The 18,133-nt window shown below is 41.9% G+C and overlaps 1 protein-coding gene across 1 annotated transcript in view; it reads left to right on the forward strand.

The window, feature by feature from the left end:
* LOC136422533 (echinoderm microtubule-associated protein-like 6) overlaps positions 1-18,133 on the forward strand; it is a 70,353-nt gene that overhangs the window by 35,404 nt on the left and 16,816 nt on the right. The window contains exons 4-9 of the mRNA XM_066410305.1: positions 4,804-4,828; positions 11,633-11,685; positions 14,986-15,102; positions 15,622-15,762; positions 17,025-17,145; positions 17,556-17,779. Coding sequence (XP_066266402.1) covers positions 4,804-4,828; positions 11,633-11,685; positions 14,986-15,102; positions 15,622-15,762; positions 17,025-17,145; positions 17,556-17,779 — 681 coding nt within the window. The remainder of the gene's footprint in view (positions 1-4,803; positions 4,829-11,632; positions 11,686-14,985; positions 15,103-15,621; positions 15,763-17,024; positions 17,146-17,555; positions 17,780-18,133) is intronic.

Below are 18,133 nucleotides of genomic sequence, written 5' to 3' on the forward strand. Positions count from 1 at the left end.
TCATCTGAAAGACTAATAACTGTGCAAAGTTTGATTCCTCTCCGTCCATGGGAAATGAAACAGGGGAAACTTTAATGAACACACTGCGTAAATCCAAAGTGACTAGTTTGTCTTCTGGCCATTTACGTTGCTCGAACACTTGACAATTCGCTTCTTCAAACAACAACAAACAACAGGCAATTGTTACTTTAACCAACACATGACAGAAATTAAGCCATGTCCTACTTTATCCACCCACCCCCACAGGATGTGATAAGCCACAGATAACTTGTCGGTCGTGAGTGACCGGGTCTGCTTCTGGCCATGTGCTTTATTTGACTTTCTGACACGTTCAATCCTCAGACATCAACAGTCATTAAGTGATATCCTACTATCAGCAAAGTTCCCACCTACAGAAGTGTACTCAACTTACGATAAAACACAGGTGAAAATCCACCTTTCAAATCGAAAGTTTTGAATTTTGAATTCTCATTTCGATCCATCTTCTCATATTTTGCATCTATAATTCACAATTATCAAGTATGATAACGTCTCTAGATGACATACATGTTTGTACGGGTTTCCAAGCTAGCTTCAAAGAGCTTCCGCACAGTTTTGGATGTTTACGCTACAAAAGGTGTGCTGTAGCTATGGGAGTTTGTTATGGTACACAATTGGAGGTACAAACATAACAGGGGACCATTAAAAAGAAATAACTGATCTTCTAAGAACCCTCGCAACTTTGATTCGATCTTCAGGCATCAACAGTCATTAAGTGATACTCTACTATCAGCAAAGTTCCCACCTACAGACGTGTACTCAACTTACGATAAAACACAGGTGAAAATCCACCTTTCAAATCGAAAGTGGCGGAGCCAGTTTTGACCATGTTCATTATTTGCCTTTCTGACATGTTTGATCTTCCGGCATTAGCGATCATTACGCATTGACCTACTTTAACAAAGTTCTTACGCACAAGTTATGTATACAACCTCATAACCTACAGGTGAGAAACCTTTTAAATCGAAAGTATCTGGCTTGTCTCCAAGCCATGTACGTTACTCGAGCCCTTTGCATGTTGCTTCTTCAAACAACAGCAACCATTAGGCGATATCCTACGTAAACAAAGTTCCCTCGTACATGACGTGTATTTATCTGGGATAAGCTACAGATATCAAACTTGTCAGTCAGTGATTGACTGGACATGCTTCTGGCCAGGCGCGTTATTAGACTTTCTAACACATTTGATCTTCAGGCATTAACACTCCTCAACCAATGGCCTACTTCCACGCAGTTCTCACGCACAGGATGTGTTAACAACAACCTTTGATACGTTACAGGTGAGAGCCCAATTAAATCGTAAGTAACGAGTGTGTCTTCTGGACACGTACATTGCTCAAACTCTTGACATTTTGCTTCCTCAAACAACAGCAACCAACAGGCAATGTCTTACTTTAAGCAACACCGTGAAGACAGAAATTAGGCCATGTACTACTTAAACAAAGTTCTTGCTGACAGGATGTGTACCCAACCTATCATAAGCTACAGGTATCAAACTTGTCAATCATAATAGATTTTCTGACATTTCTGATCTTCAATAAGCGGTGTCCTAATTCAACAAAAGTTATGACGCACAGGAATTAGGATGCGTACAAAGCCTTCGATATGCCACAGGTGACAAACCTTTCAAATCGAAAGTGACTGGTTTCATTTCTTGTCATGTATGTTGGTGGACCTCCTGACATTTTACATCTTCAGGCATCACTCACTGTCATGCGAGGTCCCACTGTGTCCAAATCATTTCCTCTTGAATTTGTACACAGTCTGTGATAAGCTTCAGGTGAGAATCCCTGTCAAGCATAATGGGCTGAGCATGCTTCTAGCCGTGTACGTTACTTGACCTCATGACATTTTTTTTTGTCTTCATGCATCAATAGACATTAGGTGATACCTACCGTAGCAAAGTTTTACCCAGCGGGATTTGTATATAACCTGTGGTGAGTACAGGTGAGAAACCTTGTCAGACGTAACAAGCCAGTTCTTCCTCTGGTCATGAACGTTGCACGACCTATCGACATTTTACTTCTCCTGGCATCAACATCATAAGACGAGATTCAAACGCAGCAAAGTTCGTTCCTATTGTCAGTTTGTGATAGGTACAGATGACAGACCTTTTTCATCGACAGAGATTGGTTTGGCTTCTACCCATGTATATTGCTCGACTGACCAAAATTTTACTTCTGTAGGCATAACCAACCGTTAAGGGAAGTCCAACCATGTGAAAATTCTTTCCCTTTGAAAACCTAACGAGCAATCTAAATTGTTACCTGGTAGTTTTTCGAGGTTTTCTGTAAGGTCTCAAAATGCACCTTGTTATACAATGCCCAATATCTTACCACTACTGGAGACACATTGGCAACCATGGTAGTCTGATTCTGGTTCTGGTCGTGTGCTGAATTTGATCTTTTGACATTTCTGTTCTTTAGGCATCAGTAAGCATCGATAAGCGATGTTCTACTGTAGCAAAATTATTTCCTATGGGAAATGTGTACATTCGGTAAGCTAAAGGTGGGAGCTTTTGTTAATCGTAAGACACTAATTCTGCTTCTGGTCATGCGCGTTACTTGATCTCTCTTCAGACATCACTGGCTCCTTAAGCGACGTTCCCAATAGCGAAGTTTACACTCATGGGAAATTATCTGCCACCCATGGTAACTTACAGATGAGACGTTGTCGGCAGTGGTTGACTGATACAGCCCCGAGACACGCACGGTGTCGTACCTCTCAGCGCCTGGCTGCAATAGGGGTACCAACAATCGTTCGGCAGATCCCTGTGGCAGACAGGTAGCTATGGTCTAGTGATAAGCGACCCGGCTTCTAGGCCAGAGGGCCGAGAGTTCGAACCGCTGATATCACTCATCAGATCGCAGCAGCACGCCACTGGAAAGGGTTACAACTTCATCAATCGTCTATTGCCTTATACTAAGTCTCAACTGGACAGAGAGACACTTTCGCTCCTCAAACCTATTTTGAAGTCTCCGCGACATGAGAAACTACAGAAGAGAGATTCTAGCGAACAAGCTGTCAAAGCTGTCCACGTTTCGCTCAAATCATCCATCGTTAGACAAGGTTTTAGAGTAGAGACAGGATGGGTTACGACTGATGTATTTTGTCGGTCGTGAAGGACTGAGCTGTACCCTTGGGCATGTACATAACGAGTTGAAGCGTGATGGTCCGCTAAAGATCTGAGGAACGGTCTCGGCGAAAGGAGTTTGCATGGCGCTATCACTCGGGCAGACCGGGCTGTAAAAATACATCTTGGTCTTTAAAAGCACTAACAGACAGTCTGACTGCATCATAAAGAAACTGGAAGTCGTCTCAGTCCGGTTTCAGTTCCAGGACTAACTGGACAGACTAGGCAGGAAAACGTAGAACTAAATAATCCAGTTTAAAAGCAGCCGTAACTCTTGTAACTGTAGAATGGAAGTCTGTTAATACTAGGAAAGATGTTCTGCCCCTGGACGCAACGAGAACGGACACAGTGTACATTATTCAAAAGGCATTCCCTACTCCAGGACCTGTTGATATAACTTTAAGATACACATATAAGACGTCCAAACGTCACCCTCCCCTCAAGGCTGCAAACCATTCCCGAAAAATGATAGCAGTATGTCAAATCAAACGTGTGAACTTTATGTGGCAACTTTGTTCATGCTTTGGTACGTGTGGCTCAAAAGCATCAAATCACTGTTTTTGTAGCAGTTTCATATGGCGACAGGCATTTATGCTAATTGTTGCTGGACGCAGCATAAAAGGACTAGCGACAATCCTACTGTTTTGCAACAGTTAACACAGCAATCCATATTGCTAAAATATCGCATAGCCATCTTCCTGTAACATTCAAAACGCATCAAGTCATCGCTATTGTGGCATTTTCGTGTAACGTTCTCTGATGTTTCACAACAAACGGCTCAGCGCAACATTCAGCATTGCTATAATGTCGCAGGTACCGATCCATTGTCATACAACAGCCGCACGTTACCGGCGCTATTTACATACAAATGGATCTCCACAACTGGATGGAACGCGGGGCTAACCTCCAGACTCCTGTAGTAACATCCGTTACCCTTCTTCAAAGCCATTTTCTCAAGCTCTGTATAAATTTTAATTGATCAAGCGACCAAAGGACTCCGTGGGATTACGGAAAATCGTTAACCTACAGTCCTTGTATTTCGCCCTGTCTGGCATCCTCTGGGCGATACGACTAAAATACATGGGTTAAATGATCTTTTGTTTAATTCAGCGTTTTTTTAGAAAAGCACTTTTCTTATTTGTATAAAAGGGGTGCATCAACATTAAGCGTACCCGTTTGGGCACGATCAGAAATGTATAGGAGCGATTTTGATGATATCTTCCGTCTGCTAGATTCTACCTAGTAAGTGGCAGATATCCTCTTTTTTTAAAGGCAAGATTGAAAACTGGCCATTGATTCACAATGGCACACATAGTTGCAGATCGTACTGGTAGGTAGACTATATTTAAAAAAAGCTTAAAGCGACCATTAATAAAAGCTATCATCCCCAGCAAGTCACGACACAGCTACTACTAGGTGATGCCTCAGTCGGTCAGCATTGATCAAGGATTGACCTTGTTTCTACAGAACAAAACGTAGAAAAGCCAGGCTTTCAAAAACATCTCTTTGCCAAAGAAGAACAAGATGGGCGCAGGTGCAGCGGGGTGTCCATTATCACATCAAGCCAGCCACGAGCATCTTGTTCTGTCTATGCGTCAATCTCATCATGTCCATTTTCTGGTCTTTTACAGGTACGTGAAAGGGCAGAAGGCTGAGGTAAGTTCTCGGAATCCTACGGATTATCTACTTAGCTCGATGTTAAAGCCTTTGCACATCACTGGAGGAAGAGTGTCCTTGTTTGTAGACTTTGCTTTGATGCATTCACTCATTTCAAAATGTTTGGTCAAATTGATAGAAGGGACAAGAAGTCGCTTACACAAGCTTTTACCATAGTTACGAAAACCTTAAGCAAGGACGTGTGTGTGCGTGTGTGTGTGTATGTGTGTGTGTGTGTGTGTGTGTGTGTGTGTGTATGTGTGTGTGTGTGTGTGTGTGTGTGTGTGTGTGTGTGTGTGTGTATGTGTGAGAGTATGTGTGTGTGTGGGGGGGGGGGAGGGGGTGCTTTGATTTGGCTTGCATAATTGCGAAAGTTATACTTGAGTCTTAGAAGGGATAGGAAGTGGTGAATACAAAGCTTCCCTGCGCCGCCGGGCATACTTACCATTATTTTACTGGAGTTAAACTTACGGAAGCGTAAATATGTATGAAAGCTTTGCTTTGATGAAAACAGCAATCTATAGATCACATCAGTTTTCTTGAAAGCGGAAGACACGCGCCGACATAATGTGTTTACGTTTCCGTGTAACTGAGGGTATCATGCGTGTGTATAAAGATATTACACACGCTTAAAACCATTAGCGTCTAGACATCCTTAAGGTTTCCAAGACGGAAGGACTCGTCACTAGTACCGGTGTTCACGTACATGGTACACGTATGTGTTGTTTTGTTCAACTGTGCGCAGCTGGCCAATGCTTAGATACGTGCTATTAAGCCAAACACCCTGTGTACAAAAGCTTACTGTAGAATCACGCCAAACCACGGAAACGGTGTATTTAATCCAGTTCGGATGGGAAACTTTAAATGTGTTGTAAACCTTTCTGTTTCTGAGATGAGACACATGTGTAGCTCCACTCACCGGATACCATTTACACTTGTGTACAAAAGATCGATACGTGAAACCACTTAATGGTAGCCCACCGTATTCCGAGATCTTATACAAGCTTCAGAAACAAACAATGCAACTTTGAACCAACTCCAGATGAAACTTTTCCAACGTGTTGGAAATCAGGACTTCGACCTCTGGTAACTCAGTTAAGACAAATGTGCAATTATATAACCCAGGGTTTGTTCTGCTTAGTACAAGGAATCAACCAAAACTTGCATTAACTGCTCATCTTAATAATGATTTATCTCTTAATGGTTAAACAACCAAACCGACTCTACTTAATTCCAATCTCAATCGTCTATTACATGCACTGGTTTCATATCTTTAAAAGCATTGTTCACTGCTGGAGGTACAATTTACCACCTCTGTTTACATGAGATACCTGGCGTGTTTGTACCTTAAGTACACACCTGGCTACCTGTTTATTTGAAGAGTAGACAGGTGAGATTACCAGGTGAGCTGGCGACACGCCTGTTTGTGATGTAAACGTTACTCTGGTTTCTGTGTATTCAAGATAACAAAGTCCTCAAACTGTCCTCAGCGTAGAGCTACAGCAAACAGAATATACTGCCATTACAGAGTGTTTGTAGCTGCGCCACAGTCGCCATGCCTGTTGGGTAAATCTGAGAGAGTAAAGTGCGATAAAGTAACTTAAAGGCACCCAGAGCATTTTATGAGGCTTGAAAACTGGAAATAATCTAGTTGCTGTAATCTTTATGAAATTGACATCTAATGCCACTGTTTACCACATTTGCGTGCGGATTTCTTATCAAAGGTGCTCAAAAGCGGCACAAAAATAAGCTACATGGTGATCTTTTAGTTTCACGCGCCTAGTGTAAATAGACCGATACCATAGCCCCGACCACCTCCGTCAAAACGTAGAAATGCAAAATCAAAACATTAAAATGCAAATATTAGACGGACATGCAGTCGCTCTTTCATTGGTCGAACCGCTAATTGTGATGGACAGTCAATATCAGTCTTTTAGGGATTGGATTTTCTATCCATTCTCACAACACAACGACATCGTATCTTTGCTCCTTTAATGTCGATATAAAATGGTATAGTGTTTTTGAAACATACTATGTGAAGAAATGACTAGAAATTGGAGTTTTTTAATTCACGTTTCAAGCCTCATAAAATGCCCTGGATGCCTTTAAGAACTATGTGGCAGTGTAATTTCGTTACCAACAACTTTTAAGCTCATGATTTTAAGGTTTGTAACTACCCTAGAAATATACCATTTTTTAACTAAAAGCTTTGTAGATTATAATCGGAATAGAACTAACGGTCAGTCTGTTTGTATAAACATATCATTTTAGTTTCTGTACCTGCTAATTGCAAGTAGTTTTAATCTGTATATTCATGAAATGTAAGCGGCAGATCAATTTAGGAAATCCTGCCGGGAACCCTGCAAACTGTATCATTTTGTAACGTAATAATTAATTATTACATATACATTTTATTCTGATCTATGAATTTGCATGTGAACCATGTGAATGCATGCGATGTCATAGTTGGGTTGAGTTGAGTGTATTTGGATCCACAACTAGCTTTGAATGACAGCTATTCTTCTTGTGGTCCTTACCAACTATCATTTAGTGTACACAACCACATAACACACATGAAAATAGCATATTTCAGAATTATCACTTGGTTGTGGTCGACAATAGTTATGCCATCATCAGATGACTTTAATTACATACACAGATTCAAATTCACTTAGACACGTCTAGGTTTGACCATCCAACATGGCGGGCAATGCTTACGTCACGGTCACGTGAGTGCAAAGATCTTCACCGCTTGCATACATGTAGGAAAACCGTCATCTCTAATAATCGTAAGTCAGCCAACGTAAAATTCAAACCCGGATTTTTTGTCATAAGTTGTATGTTAGCACGGCAAGGATGTTAAACTGCATCAAGGCGCAACAAACCAGTTCTGTACAATACAGAAAATACAGCCCACGTACGCCCAAACTGACAGGTTTGACCCCCTCACACCGGGGCAAACCCGCACTCCATTCATCTACCCCTCCATTAGTACGAGTGCAGCGAACCCATTTGCGGCGCCTAATCGCAGATCAGTCGGAAGCAAAGTAATGTATACACCGCGGCCGCGAGTGAGGTTTATGGAATAATGACACGCCGAGTGCTTTCTGGGCTATGTTTCATATCTATCTCATATCTTAGTTGAAAAGGTCGGTAAAACGTATTCCAGACACGCATAGAAGAGCTGATTATATTATGGCCTTTTCGTGGTTTGAGTCTGTTAGTTTTAGTACAAATGCGATCATGGAAACTAAGAGGTTTATCAAGCTTACCTGGAGTACATTAAATCAACTTCGTGATTGCAGTTGGATGAAGTTTGAAAAGATTAAAAAAAAAAGGTTTTCATAAGAATCTACTGCAGTAAATCAATGTCATTTTATGGTTTGAAGAGGTTTTACCTTTGGTTAATAAATGTGATTTTGTCAAAAAGAGATTTATAAGAAAACTTAGATGAAATTAATCACAAAGTTTGATATTAGAAGTTCTTCTATAGCTGGAAGGCGAGATGTAATTACGAAAACCTGGAGTTCTTAAAGCTTACATAGGATCAACTGAAGTGGTTTTGTGGTCTCAACTGCGTTCATAATTGGATAATAAAATACGATTATCTCTTCAGCGAGGTTTATGAGGCTCAACTTAAGTCTATTGATTTCATCTTATGACTTAAAGTGATTTTATAATTGAACACAAAAATGAGATGATGAAAATAAATGGAGGTTCTTAAAGCTTACTGGTGTCAATCATGGTTGATTCTGGCTTGAAGTTCTTTTTTTTTTGGTTTTGTATCATAGATTAGGTAGTCACTCTATAACTATAAAAGCATTAAAGACTTATCGGATAAACTAAAATAGTTGCGCTGTCTTAACTGCGTTCATAAACAGGACATAAAATATAATTATTTCACCAACGAAGTTTAAAAGGCTCAACTTGAGTCTATTGATATCATCTCATGAGTTAAAGTGCTTTTATAATTAATTAAACCCCAAAATATGCTGTGAGGAATACAAAATGCCCATGAAGCTTACTGGCGCCAATGATGATATATTATGGTTTGAAATATCAGCTGATAGATAAGATACAGTCCCTCATTGAGAGACTGAAAGAACTACTCACTGTTCAAATGTAAAGTGAGTGTGTGCTGGCTAGAAGTGATCCATTCCGTACGCAGCTTTCACCTAAGTCAAGTACAACATTCAGCTGTGTTGCGACGGAAAGGATTGGTGAACATTTTGTCGATGTCTTGCTGTTATAGCCTTCCCGAATATCAAACGACAGTATGATGCACGTTCCCGTGCGCATGCCTTTGGGCCACCTGTCCACTGGATGTAGACCGTTGAGGGACCGAAATCTTATTTTTATGACCGATGACTTGGATAGTTTGCGCGATATAAAAGAATGATTTAAGATACAAAAATTACACCAAAAAAAACGTACAAAAGGGACTTCTTCATCGATGACCAATGACATTCGTTTGAACTACTAATGAGTACGGAAGTATCTTGATAAAAGGTGCAAGAAATTATCGAGAGAGAAAAAAGGGCACCACCTCGGGTTCGAGTCAAAAGCCTATCAAATACGTCAGGAAACATCACGATATGGACAAAGTGCGCTAATACACGTAAAAGGCGACGGCCGTTTTAAAAGGCGACGGCCATTTCAAAAGGCGACGACCGTTTGAAAAGGCGGCGACCGTCTCAAAACGCGACGACAGTTTTTCGAGACTGATATTAGCGTCGCCGCCTTAGCGAAATGAGGGGAGGCCACCGTGCGCTGATGCGGTACGCTGAGGGGCGATTTAAGTTTTACGCGTGTTGAAATTCCATTTGCCCACATAGTGGCAAATCTCCCGCCCGAGACGACGCGGCTCGCTGATGTGTCAGCAAAATGAAACCCGATCCGTCACCTCCAGAAAAGTCGTTCGTCATGATCAGGAAGGCCAGACCGATTCAGTTTGGTGATTATCTGAACCTATTTATAAAAGAGCTGCCCGCTCACGAGAGAATGTGTAAGTTTTGTACAATGAACGCAGTGGAAAATGAAATACATTTCATTTGCCAATGCCCTCTATATGAGGCCGAAAGAAACGATTTATATAAAACAGCTTCCGTTAATTCTCCTAGCTTTTACCATTTGAATAGCTTACAAAAATCCATATCACTACTAAAATCAACAAACCCACTTACGATGAAAAATGTGGGTCTCTTCATTTTCCACTGCCTTCAATAAAGAAGTCAAACCCAACCACAACCATAGTCAACCTTAGTTAACTTAGAACTTTGACAGTGGTCTAGATAACTATTTTTGATTCCCATGTATTTCCATGTACTTGTTTGTCTGCAATTAGCCTTCGGGCATGAACTTGCAATAAAGTTATTATTATCATAAAAGAGAAATACAGTTCTCCGACTAAAAGCAGATGCTGTATTTATGTATGTAAGGATCAACATGAAAACAGCGTGAGAAGAAAGTTTCAAAGAGGTAGTTGGATTTTTTGTTTCGTCCCGGCTCCTTGTTTCAAATTTGCTCTTGTTTTTAAGTGTCTGAAAACCAAGGACATGAATCCATGTCACCTTATGAAAAACCCATGAAGTGACGCAGATAATAAACGATCTGTAGCGGTGGCGCCGTCGAGTTTCTCTCATTTCCGGAGACCTCCGCAGAGCACTCTACCAGACCTCCCCAAGGACGACATGTAGAAAGTAGAAACAGTTCCAAAATAGGGCCAAGAATTGGCCAGTCGAGTTAGCCAAATAGAGGAGATTGGGAGATTAGAGTAAAATTGGCTTAAGAATTGGCTGGGTAACCCTTTTGGCAAATCATTCATCTAATTCTTCAGCAGCCCTTTGCTTACATCCGTTAGGTTCCTCCGTGCTTCACTAGCCTTCACCAGGCTCTCCTACGGGCGTATGAATCGAAGAATTCGGCAGAAAAATGTGCAATTAGCCAGTAGAGTCAGTCCATGGTGAAGATCACATTTCGCCATCCAATGAAACCCTGGCAAATATTCTCCCTATAGCCGGCGTAGTTAGTCTGGTAAAGACTAGTGTTTCACGGTCCCGAGCCCCAGCCTCTGTTACCTCATGCATCCTTCACGATCTGGTGTAACACTTTGGGCAAGTTACTCGTCTATTTTTGGAGTAGTCTAAAGAATGTGGTGGAGACTACAAAGCATCACCTGTGAGACAGACCCTCCGTTTCTACAGTGCCGCGGTCTCCGATCAATGGGGATAAATGACGGCCGATTTATCATCAATGCTACAAAGACTTGAGCTCAAAGGGATAAAGGAGAGCAATCCTTAATGATCGGTACCCGGAGATACAGTTAACTCCCTTGATTGCCTGACTATCGATGTGTGGTTCCTGTGCGTGGATGTGTGGAGGCAGGTTATTGGGTCTCGGCGGCAACATTTGTCGCGAATTTACATCTAAGAACTTCAAGTTCATCTGTTGTGCAGAGATGGGGTTGCTTTCAAAAGTTTAAGTCTTACACTGGACTTAAGAAGGGTGCTCTTTAGTATTGTTGCCATTGTTGCTACGGATCCAAACGAATAGAAAACAACAGAAATTAGCCGCAGCTAGATAGCCGTAGGGTAGAAACACAAACAGGAACAAATGTTACATAATTTCTTTGAACATGATGTTTGTACTTTGAAGAGAGCTGAATAGAGACATTAACAAAGTTATAATATTATTCAAGGCAAGCAGGACATTTCCAATTCCCAGAATATATATGAATAACATAAAACAGAATATGAATTTACAATGCACAGTTATTAACGATTTTACCTTCTCTGAATACCATAGCTGACTCCGCGGCATGGGCATCAGGACGGGAAGGACGGACCCTGCATCATCAAGTTAGTACATCATTATTCATCGCTTTGGCCTGGGCAAACTCCATTCCTCTATGATCTATTTCATATGTATGTATCTTGAATATCTTGACTAGATCATGTACCAATCTTGACTTCATCATGCCAAGCCTGCATCATCTATTATGTGGTAATACATTTGAAGTATCAGTTTGTTATTCATCTTACTTATCAATACATTTTATCTGCACCACCCTGATAATAACCTCCACTCATAGCATGCAATCTCCTTAAAAGACTTTGAATGGTAACTGCTTAAAGTGCTGTTTTATGTTTTTTTGTTATATCATAGTCGATGCACATATAGCAGGCTTGTTGGTAATCTCTCGATCTAGTAGCATCAATTCATTCGTCGTTATTTCAGGATTGTATGTTACTATTTGGTTGCTTCTCCATGATTCATGGACGTTTTGTATACTACCCGTGTCGGTATATGTCTTCTTGTATCCCGGAAGAATGTTAAAACGCTAGTCTGCGCCCTTCGCCGACCTTGCTGAGGATAGTGCATGTCAGAGTCTGTGTCAGCACTAAAGAGGAGACAAATGGTGTATCGGTTTGCCCGGAGGGTTGGGAACAAGCCGCAAAAGGCGAAGCACTTTGTGCACAGCGATTTATCGCCTATTAGCGGCAAGTTTTTCGCATCGCAGGCTGATAATTCAGAAGTCGTATCAGGAGTTCATTCGTCTTGCTGTCTGGCAATGGCATTGAGTTGGAGAAAATTCATGAGACGAGGAGAGATACGCTTGTTTTCTCTCACTGTGACATTTTTGCCTGCCGCCAGCATGTAATATGCACCACAGAGCGCGATATACGTGTGGAGACTGGAGACTGTGTGGCAAGACTTTAACTTTGTTGTTTATCAGGAACATTTATCTAACTATTCAGACGTACATGCAGCTGCGCTTTCATACGCACGAGCGCTGACTGTGCAGCCTCGCGACACTAACAATAATAGAGAATATATTTCTGTTCGCTCAAGAATGAGTGCCAAAATGTTCGACATTCAAATTTGTAGCGAGTTCAATCAAGCTTTCATGCACACGAATACCTCGAAGTTGACCCATGACCAATGACAAAGAACTTATTTCTAATCGCCTGAGATTGACTACCAACATTTCTAACCTTGTCGGGCATTATTACAGGAACATGCATGCAGTCGAATTGATCTTTATATGCACACGACACGGTTATCCCAAAAGAACATATTTTACATCCGACTCATCGCCTTGGACTGAATTCTGATATCGTCTGAAACCCTCGCAGTGCGTCACGAACATTCATCAAAGCGTTTCGGCCTTGTATGAAATTGAACTGAGTCTCCATGCGCTTGAGAGGCTTGTGCTGTCATCTCAGCTGACATGATCACTGTCGGAGAGCATTAACTCCCTTCTACGGAGGTATACCGAGATTTCCACTTGGTCGAGCACCGTGAACATTTATCTACGCAGTTTAAACTTGAATGACGTCGAGGTTCATTTCCTGCATATGAGAGCCTCGTGCTGTCACCTTGACCGACGTGTTCGCTGATAGTGAATGTGTTCTGTTCGCCCCAGACTTTTAGACGCTTAGAATGGCGCCTTCCTGTCAGGCTTTTAAGTCCCGTCATCTCCGACTGCCGCACAGGTAATTAGCTCGCGCGTGGGTCCGCGTCATAGACCTTCAAGTTGTTGTAAACATCTATCAGACCTCTTTAAAAGGCCAACTTTGCGCAGTGGATGATCCAGTCTGTATTCTCGATAGTTACGCTATACCTGGGCCGGAATAACGTTCGATACGGGTGTTCCGGACAGGCCTATATTTTACCGTATCGCTCGAGCTTTGAAGTTGTATTGCTCGGGCTTGCCTTCCATCGAATAATTCGAACGCGTTTCGCGTGTGTCGTGTGCACCCCTGTCGAAAATTTGAATCTTTGAAAAACGCCACCAGGCGACATGTATTCTGGTAAAACAAATAAACTGAAACTGAATGCCGGATTCTGACTTTGGAATTGCTGCTGTTTCACGGAATACACCGTGCTGTATTCTATATATATATTAGTTACATATATTATTAAATGATAATATTCCTCGACACCGGGAAATGAGCCTTCATATTGTTGTTAATAATTAAAAGAAAGAGATGAAATGATAGGTGGCAGTAAACAAATATCAATCATCCTGTCACAGCTAGTAACGAACCTTGAAACCAACGATCGGTCTCCTTTTTAATATCAAGCCGTAGCGTTAATTTCGTTCTTGTCGACTGGGGAGAAAATGATCTCATTAGTTTAAAAAGTAGAGAAAATTAGGTGCAACGAAAGAAGATTGTGGATAGATGAAGACATTGCAGCATAACTAATGAGGTATTGAGGATGATGAACTAATGAGGTAATGGCGCCCTTAGTGTACAAGACTGATGGCTTTCTAACTTCTTTCCGAAGTCCCTGCTCTTAACAAGGACCGATTAAAGAGCTGCGAGCAAATGATATGAGGAATTAGAATTAAACTTATTTCGAGGAGCATAATGGAAAAGTTTGCCTGTCTCCAACCAGATGAATAAAGGTACAACTGAAAGGTGGCTGAGGAGTTTTGGGATGTTATTGAAAAAAACCTTTAAAAGCCTTCCTCAACCTTAATTTTTTTCAGGTAGTACTAGTACCTTAGGGCAAGGTGATAATTTATGCAAATTGGTATGACGTCATGATTACGTCATCAAGAGTTATAAGGCCACGCCCATTTTTAGAAGAAAGGCTCTAGATCTCCTTGGCTTGTACTTCGATGTTTATCAATATTACTTTGCAGGAATGTACATGATAGTAATACATCAAGGATTATGCGTGCCTATGTTTATATTTTGAAATGACGATTTTTTGCGAATTTCTATTGTTATTTTTGATCAAAATTATTTTTCTAAAACAAGTAGATGACGATTATACATCTTATTGAAAATAAGTTTACATCTGTTTGCTTTGTATGTCTATCTGAGCCAGTCAAAGTTTCTGCAAGCCTCAAGGGGGTGAGGTCTGCTATCTCAGTTTGCCATGCATATATAGCTCCGCAGTGTGTTCCGTTTTATGGGTTCAGGGGTGAAGTTTGCCATCTCAGTTTGCCCTGTTTCCGCAGTGTGTTCCGTGTTATGGGTTCAGGGGTGAAGTCTGCCATTTCTTGTTTCCACAGTTTGTTCAGTAACGGGGACAACCTGACCCCAGCTACCCTGTGGGTAAGGGGGTGAAGTCTGCCATCTCTTATTGCCCCTGTATGGGTAAGGGGGTGAAGTTTGCCCTCTCTGATTGCCCTGTTTCCGCAGTGTCTTCCGTAACGGAGACAGTCTGACCCCTGCTACCCTGGTGGTGTTCCGCAGAGGTCAGCCGCCCCAGCAGGTCTTCGCTCTCCTCCGCGCCAAGATGAAGTTTGACGTCAAAAAGTAGGTGACCCCTGAACTACACATTTTTTGCACTTTTGTCTATGAAACACAATATAGAAGGTTGATAATATGATATGTTGCTGGGCAAAATTGGAACCTGTACATAATGCAAACTGACATTAGAGGTCGAAAGGATGAACCCTAAACCTTAATCTTTGGTCATAAAGCTCCTACAAACAGAGATGAAGCACAATGAGATGTTTGATTTTTTCTTCACACAGTTTTCCTCGCAGTCTGTATATGTTTAGCGCAAGATGGGCGTTATTTTTTCCTGTTTTGTCATTTTACCAAGAAAAAGACGATTCTTAAAAGTTCAACCAACCTTGTGTCCTGGATGATAAGGCTGTTTACTCACAACCTAGACATGAAATCACAGCAGACGTTTCTGAGACGTCTGTCACTTTCCTAAGTGCAATACTAACTGGTAGTATTCCACACTGCAGCTAGGTGTCGCTGCTGACATTGCGGTCCCAAACGTAATGAATTGTCATATATGCGAACCTTGTTCCCTCCCTGCAGTCTGTACGTGCTGAACGGCAGACGGGTGGGGGACATCTCCCGCCTGAAGCATGGCGGGTATTACGTCGCTTCCGGTCCCGAGAGGTTCAAGAGGGTGGAGTATCGGGTTGCAGAGGACGGAATCACGCCCCGGAAACGGAAGTAAGAGGCCACCCTGTGTCGTGAAAAATGAGGCAAATATGGTCAAGTCCATATAAGGAAAGTCAAATCATGAGTCAGGTCCAATAATGAAATCGTTAGTGAAAACTGTGATGCCAGGTCTATGTAAGGAAATTTCAGATAACAAACCATTGCCATATAAGGAAATTTGGAATGATTGGTCAAGTCCATATCTAGAAAATTTGGGATGATGAGTCAAAGTCCATATAAGGAAATTATGAATGATGAGTCAAAGTCTATATAAGGAATATTGAATGATGAGTCAAATCTGTACTAGGAAGTTATGTTTTACTACCTTTAGACAGACTTGGAAGGAAAAAAAACGATGACTTTGCTCGCAAATGTCGGTCGCTTTTATCTCACGATAGGTTCGGTATAAACGACGCCCTCGATAAGACAAAGTTATTGGCTACGGCGCGAGTAAATCCTGGTTTATGGAGCTACACGTATCGGATGGACCATTTGGGGAAATTGATTGCCTCGCTGATGAGGGAGTTTGTCAGGAGCCGTGTTATTTCCCTGCGCTAACCGTGAGACTCTCCCCGCAGAACGCGTCACTCGCAGCCACTTTGTTTTAAAGGGGGTCAGCGGAAGTTCGTTATGTAAAACGTTAAAGCGATTAAGGGATGGAGTGGAGGAATTCCCAGAGTAGATTGTTGTTATAGTTATCAAATTAGGTCATTTGATTGAGTAGCCATCATGTGATGGACCAATAACTCTCTGAGATGTAGGGTAATCGCGTATGGGAATTCGGGCGGCCAAAATAGCCTACTTTCGCTACGCCTACGACCTGTATTTTCCATTGTGGAATTGCGTCTTTCTGCAACTAGGTTATCATAGCAATCATCCTTACCTAGTCATATTGCCTCGTCCATCCCGATTCTATTTCTCCCAATACTTCAGTTTTCCTTTTACAAAATGGAACTTTCGAGCCTTGCTGGCAAAAGTTGGTCTTTTGCACACATTTAATAAGGGAAACCTAAAAGAAATTCCGTTCTTTCAAACGTAATGTAAAATTATGCTAGCGTCAAATTCAATTCTAGTGTCTCCAACACACCGTTCCAGACATTCCTGAATTATGAGCAGTGATAAGCTATGCCGTGAATAGATGTTACGTTACAGAGTCAAGAAAGATGAAGTCAAGAACAGTCAAACAGCTAGCCTGTCAAGATGACGACGAGTTGTACAATACGCCTTTAAGATGTTGACATGTTATTCTTTACTTCACATTCCTCCTTCTCTAGTGGCGTCTTGCCCCCTCTGAAGAAGGAAGTTGCGGAACCGGCCAGCACAAAATGGCGGTCCGCGTCCAGGAAGGCCTTCATCGCTTCCAGCATGTCCAATCCTACCGGGGCGGGGCACAAGGTAACCATGGCAACGGTAACACGATCTGATGCCGAATGTCACGTGATGTGTAGCTGTCTCTGCGATTTCAACTTTATTTCGTCTTCATACTTTATTTTTATGAAGTTTTTTGATTCTTCATTACACAATATGTCCCAAGTTTTGCGCCACAACTACAGGAGATCTACAGGTATTGTCCTCGTAGGTTTATCTTAAGTTTGGTCTTTGGGGGACGGTATAAGCTTCTTTAAACCTTTGACCAATTGCAGACGTCATGTGTCCTTGTCCTGTTTGATTGGTCATTCGAACCTGAAAAAGGCTACATTTACCAACCGCCAAAACTTTGGAAAGACTTTTGTTGTATTTGAACACAGCTCATACATACTGTAGTTTATAGAAATGAATAAAAAAAGAAAATTGTAACATTCCAGGCGAGAAAGCCCGAGGCCCTGAGCGAGGCTACGGACCGCTCCGTGCCGGCCGCGCGGCTGCGCCTGGAGTGGGTGTACGGCTACCGGGGCCACAGGTGCCGCAACAACGTGCACTACAGCGCCGCGGGGGAGGTGGTGTACTTCGCGGCTGCCGTCGGGATCGTCTACAACCCCGACAAACACACGCAGAGGTTCTTCATGGGACACAACGACGACATCATCAGGTGAGGAATGCATCTAACAGATAAAAAGGGAATTTGCTTTTGACCTCTATTAAAAGTAGATGCACAACGTTTTTAGTTATTTCATGTACCTCTTATCCTTTGGGTGGGGGATCGGGACTTGCGCCTTAACAACTCACTGCTGTATCTGTTATTATTCAAATGTTCGCTTGTTTTGTACCATTTTCTTTCGGTGCTGTACAAGTGGCGGGAAGGATATAAGCTGCGCAAATCAAGTCGCCACTTTGTCTTGTGATTCTTGTCTATTCATTTTGTTGGATGTATTTTGAATTAAAAGAAACAAATAACAGATATTAATGTTGCCACAAAGACAAAAACAACTTACACTGTCGAGTA

Source organism: Branchiostoma lanceolatum, chromosome 17 (assembly GCF_035083965.1).
Source record: "Branchiostoma lanceolatum isolate klBraLanc5 chromosome 17, klBraLanc5.hap2, whole genome shotgun sequence".
Lineage (NCBI taxonomy): Eukaryota > Metazoa > Chordata > Leptocardii > Amphioxiformes > Branchiostomatidae > Branchiostoma > Branchiostoma lanceolatum.